At 32.8% G+C, this 6,130-nt stretch overlaps 1 protein-coding gene across 1 annotated transcript; it reads left to right on the forward strand.

The window, feature by feature from the left end:
• The first annotated feature begins 1,516 nt into the window (after positions 1-1,516).
• LOC124827010 (omega-3 fatty acid desaturase, chloroplastic-like) lies at positions 1,517-4,730 on the forward strand. The gene is made up of 9 exons (XM_088098243.1): positions 1,517-1,739; positions 1,890-2,475; positions 2,621-2,710; positions 2,828-2,894; positions 3,000-3,092; positions 3,191-3,376; positions 3,482-3,562; positions 3,984-4,121; positions 4,220-4,730. The coding sequence occupies exons 2-9, from the start codon at positions 1,961-1,963 to the stop codon at positions 4,403-4,405; spliced, it is 1,356 nt and encodes a 451-aa protein (XP_087954369.1). The 5' UTR covers positions 1,517-1,739; positions 1,890-1,960; the 3' UTR covers positions 4,406-4,730.
• The last annotated feature ends 1,400 nt before the right edge of the window (positions 4,731-6,130 follow it).

The following is a 6,130-nucleotide window of genomic DNA, read 5'->3' on the forward strand; positions in this document are numbered from 1 at the left end:
AAATTTATTAAAATTGTAAAATAATAATTTTAATATCAATATGTTTAGATAATGTAAAAAAAAAAAAGAATGAGTGTATAAGAAACTTTTTATGATTGTGAAATTATGAAATTACCTCTATGGATTTTTGTTTTGTAGGTTCTGTATAATTTTATCATTACCTTTTGTTTTGAGTAAAAAGATATATACATAGTTGAAATTTTGATTCTTCACCTACATTAGAAAAGAGCGGAGTTGTAATGAGAGACCTTCTCATGACTTACGTCAAGAATTTGAGGCCCTAAACTGGAGAAAAAACAATGAATGAATTATCTTATTTAAAGTTAATAGTCCTTTAAGTAAAAATAATTTAAGTACCTAAGTCTTGGAGCTGTTTTCCTATTTAAAGTCTCCATGATTTTACATCATATATTCTTAAGCTCAAAAATATAATAAATACCTAAAATCATAATAATTATAAGATACAATATTTTCTAAATCATATTGAAAACCTCTTTAAGAGTCTTGATCCAATAACTCCGTTTTATATTTAACTCTCCTATATAAACACAAAATAGATATCATACCTATTTGGTTTGGTATATAGCAATTTATCCATATATAACACTTCGGGTCAATTCTCAAACAATTAGATAATACAAGTTTTAATATTGAATCATCAACAAATCTAATCTAAATTGCTAAATAAAGTTGGGTTTAATTTATTTAGATATTTTTTTTCTAGAAAAAAAGAGTTTATTTGGAAGAAAAATTCCCAAGAATCAAACAACTTAAAACACTAATTTATTTTTTCTCAACTCTTTTGGCTTTTCACTTTTTAAGCCACGTTTATAATTTCTCATCTTTATGCCTTTTTTTTTGTAAGATGTAAAAGTAACTCTAAACCATTTTAATAACATAATAACGATGTCCCTTATACATTACATGAATTATTTTTAATGGTTTGAAACATATTAACATGTGTATTCACATAAAAAGGATTATTATAAAACAAAAAATAAGTGTAATATGAAAAAAATAATAATAAATAAATAATAATAATAATAATATTTTGTATTTTTCAACATCTAATCATTATGGAGACTTTCTTCCTATATCTCTCTTTCCATTAATATCACTTAAAATATTTACATCTTTTTTCTCTCTATTTAGGTATCATTTAGTATTTGAGGGGTTCATATTCAAGTTTTATATGATAAGACTGAAAGAATATTAATGCAATTTACTCATTTAATTAATTTAATGATATCGATATGTTTTCTCATCAAAATTTCAAAAATCTTTCTGTTATTTCTTCACTATTATCTGGTGTTGGTTACAGTGATGCGTAATAAGATGCCACCAAAAGCAAAGGCAAGAAAATAGGAGTCTCCACTTCCCAAATTGCACCAAAGGGGGTCAAAATCCGAACGGAAAGGCAAGGAAGAGTTATTGGAGTTTCTTTCCACTGAAGAATGTGAATCCAACATAAGAACGTGGAATCTAAAAGTGATCACTAGAGAAAAAACATGTCCAAATTCCTATAACAACAGCATTATATTTGAGATAAGAATAATCTCTTAAGGAAATTACATAAACCAGAACCCTACCATTTACATCTTTGCCTTTCGATACCCTTTTGTTAAATTTCGATACCCTTTTGTTAAAGCCAAGACCTTTCTCCTCTCAGATTTGTGAAGGAGGTGGGGGAGGGGATATAACAGGGAGAAACCTAGGAGAGAGAAAGTTAAAGCACAAATGTGAGGCTCTTGTTGAAGCACCCAAGTGTTTTGTTTTTCTCAAATTTGTGTTTTGTTTGTTAGAGTTGTAGATTCAGTTGCATGCATATATTTTGGTTCACACATATCTCTCTCTCTCTCTCTCTTATAACTTTACCTTTCTATCCTCAGGGATTATGAAGTGTTAAGGAACTAATCAGCCACAGACCCAAAAACCAACCAAAGCTTCCTCCTTTTCTCCAATGGCAACTTGGGTTTTATCAGAATGTGGTTTAAGGCCTCTTCCTCCTGTATTTCCACGGCCAACAAGGCCTATTGTGTGCCAAAAGCCTTCAAAGTTTCGATTTTTTAGCACAAATAAGGGAGTGGCAGATCTGAAGGTCCAACCAAGAGGGTTTACAAGTTGCAACTACAGGGAGAGAAGGTGGGAATTGGGAGTGAGTGCACCACTGAAGGTTGCCACCAGCGAGGGAGAAGAAGAAAGTGTCAATGGCGTTAGTGGGGTTGGAGAGGAATTACCTGAATTTGACCCTAGTGCACCACCACCCTTCAAATTGGCAGATATCAGAGCTGCCATTCCCAAACACTGCTGGGTGAAGGACCCTTGGAAGTCCATGAGTTATGTAGTGAGGGATGTCATTGTGGTTTTTGGGTTGGCTGCTGCTGCAGCTTATCTCAACAACTGGATAGTTTGGCCTCTCTACTGGGCTGCTCAGGGAACCATGTTCTGGGCCCTCTTTGTTCTTGGTCATGATTGGTAATAGCAATTTCGTGTTGATATCTCAATTTTTGTTTTACTAATGCAGATCTAGATTTAATTGTTGATTGGCCTTTTTGGGGTGGCATAGTTGGATTTTAGAAGCTTGTTGTAATAACCATGGTTGGTGTTTTGGATCTTTCAGTGGTCACGGAAGCTTTTCAAACAATCCCAAGCTGAACAGTGTTGCTGGGCACTTGCTGCATTCATCAATTCTAGTTCCATATCATGGATGGTATGCTTGATGAGCTGTTCTTCTAGTCCCCTTTTTATCTTTTGTTGTTTGCTTATATCCTAAAATGCATCATTTTAAGCCTATGTTTTGAAACTGATAGTTTCATGAATTATACAGGAGAATCAGTCATAGAACACATCACCAAAATCATGGCCATGTTGAAAATGATGAATCCTGGCACCCGGTAAGATGATCATCTTTGTTGGGGGTTCTTATGGGAAATCTGCTTTTGGCTCCAATAGTTTATATTAAAGGGTCTAAGTCAAAATATTCAATGTCAATCTTGCAGTTGCCAGAGAAAATTTTCAACAGCATGGACAATGTAACACGTACTTTAAGATTTAAAGTACCTTTTCCATTGCTTGCGTATCCCATCTACCTTGTAAGTTGCAGTACCTAACAGTTTCAGCATAACTTTAAACCTTTATTGTTAGTGGTTCTTGTGTGGGAATTCACCTTTGTTATGATCTTTCAATTCAGTGGAATAGGAGTCCTGGGAAGACTGGTTCTCATTTTGATCCAAACAGTGATTTGTTTGTCCCAAGTGAGAGAAAAGATGTTATCACTTCAACAATTTGTTGGATAGCTATGGCTGCCTTGCTTGTAGGTTTGGGATTTGTGATGGGCCCAGTTCAATTGCTTAAGCTTTATGGCATTCCCTATGTGGTAAATTCCTTATCTTTTTCTTAACTATGAACTAGAAACTTCATTCAGAACAAGTCTTTCTTTCTGACTAACAACCAAATCCTAATTTGACTTCTATAATTGCAGCTTTTTGTTATGTGGTTGGATTTGGTCACTTATTTGCATCACCATGGCCACGAAGACAAATTACCTTGGTATCGTGGAGAGGTATCATTTCTTTCCTTTTTCTTTCATTTTCAAGAAAATGTTTGATCAACTTGGTCATTTCACTTCACCTTTTTTAGAATCAAGGACAAGACTTAGATGTAATAGTAATAGTTCCTTATGTATTTTGATTCTGCTATGCTATCCAGTTATAGTTGAAATTTTACCTTGTTCATCTACATAGTATATGTTTGCATCAAAGGTTAGCACAGGTTTCCAAGTTGGAAACCTCTAATTTTGATTTAAGAACACCAAAAACACATAAGAAGTTGTCTATATTTTGTTCATAGATAAACTAAAAAGATTATAGAGTTATAGTATAGTCTTCTTCAGCTTGCTTCTTCAATGTTTGTGATGACTTGGAATTGGAAGTGACTTAAATTCAACCGTTCTTCTTAGCTTCATTCTTCACTGTGTTGAACAGGAATGGAGCTACCTTAGGGGTGGCCTTACAACTATTGATCGTGACTATGGATGGATTAATAACATTCACCATGACATTGGAACCCATGTCATTCATCACCTTTTCCCTCAAATACCACACTATCACTTAATAGAAGCAGTGAGTGTCCCTCTGCTGCACTTCTTTTGATGAATTAAAGGAATGGTAATTTTATACTAACTGCATACTCTTTGGAATTTGTCTTTGTTCCATTATAGACTGAGGCAGCTAAACCAGTTCTTGGTCAATATTACCGGGAGCCAAAGAAGTCCAGCCCTCTTCCATTTTACCTCATTGGAGAATTGCTAACAAGCATGAAGAAAGACCATTTTGTCAGTGACACTGGGGATATTGTGTACTATCAAACAGATCCTACAATTAGTAACTCATCCACATCACAGTGAAACTTCCATTTTTCCCTCTTGAAGACAGAGAGAGGCCACATAATATCTTGCTGCATATGACACAATTTCTGAACTCTGAAGATTTTGTCTGATGAGGGAATGAATGAATGCATGACTGATTTGATTGTGACTGCATGGTTTTAAGCATGATCAGGGTGCATGTGTTAGGTGTTCTCCTTGAAGAACAAGGAATCTGTAAATTGCAAATTCTTGATGAAGGGTGTGCTGTCTTCATCGATTTAATTAATATTTTTTGCTCAAACTCAAACACCAATGATGAATGATAATTGAATAGAATTGTATCAACAGATGTCACTTTTGCTTATTGCCTTCCTTTTGTATTCCTCTTCATTTAGTGGTTGTTGATATTTCTTTAGATAGTGTCTCAAATCATGTCATCTTGTAATGTCCCTTATTCAAGGTTCTTTTATTTTGGTCCAATTATATATATGTGATATTTTAATAAAGTTGAGTTTGAGAATTGTATGGGGGCAAAAGTCTCTGAAACTGAAAGAGATTAAACGAGATGAAGACAAAGAAATGAGAGAACATTTTTTAATTGTTTGTTTCTTGGTTTTCAAAACATTTATTTTGATCAAGACATCAAAATTTAATTGATTTAGAATGAGAAGTTAATTGTGAAGTAAAGTGAAATTGTTAAGAGTTTTGAAAAGTTAAGTAGTGAAAGAATCAAACTGGCTCCTAGTTTCACTATTGCAAATACTTCCAATCATAATATTACCATCAATAAAAAACACTTATAGTACTCTACAGTGAAAGTAAATAAGAAAGCCACACATGTTCTGAAAAAGAAAAAAAGTCTAGCATTCATTTTCATTCTGAGCAGGATGTTTCAAAATAGAAATTTTGGATTTCTAAATGAAAGATGACACTAATTTTGGCTGTTTCACTCTACACCTCCCATCCCTTCATCTTGCATTTCCAAAATTTTTTAAAAATCACTCCATCTTGCATTTCCAAAATTTTTAAAAATTTTAAAACTGTCTTCTATAGTTCAAAAAACCCTACGTCCCACTTTTTGTACATCATCAAATTTCAAAATCTGATGAAATTTTTTTTTTCATTGAATTTCAAAATCTAATGAAATTTTTTTTTATTTTTTCATCGAATTTTAAAATTCGACGAAGGATTTTTCATTTTCTTTATCGATTTTTGATAAAGAATTTTTTATTTTCTTCATCGGATTACAAAATTCGATATTTATTTTTATATTCTTCATCAAATTTTGAAATCTGATTAAGTTTTTGAAAAATCCTTCATTAGATTTCTAAATTTGATAAAGAAAAAAGTTTTTTCTTGAATTTTGAAATCTGATAAAAAAAAATATAATCTCTAAAGTTATTTTTGAAAATTGAAGATACAAATGAGATGTTAAATATGTAAGATAAAATATAAAATAGCTATTAATTTTTTGTAAAGCACTAAACGAAATGTACCATTAAAGTGTCTTGAAATCCTAAAACTAAAGTGAATAATTTTCTACTAAGGTATATTTTCCACGTTTTGATTATTCAGAATGTGATAGCTGCGAGCCACAGAAGCCAGATGGTGGGTCTGTTTTCTGAGAAAGTTCAGTGTTCATGTGTTAATTTTAATTGCTAGTGGGCAATAATATAAAAAGTATGGTTCAGAATAGCCAACTTCCCCAAATGCTACATGCTGGTGTGGAAGACATGGGGCCACAGCCTCACAGCCCAAACATAG

The sequence above is a fragment of the Vigna umbellata genome, chromosome 9 (assembly GCF_029865625.1).
Source record: "Vigna umbellata cultivar VRB3 chromosome 9, Vumbellata_1.0, whole genome shotgun sequence".
In the NCBI taxonomy this organism is placed as follows: Eukaryota; Viridiplantae; Streptophyta; class Magnoliopsida; order Fabales; family Fabaceae; genus Vigna; species Vigna umbellata.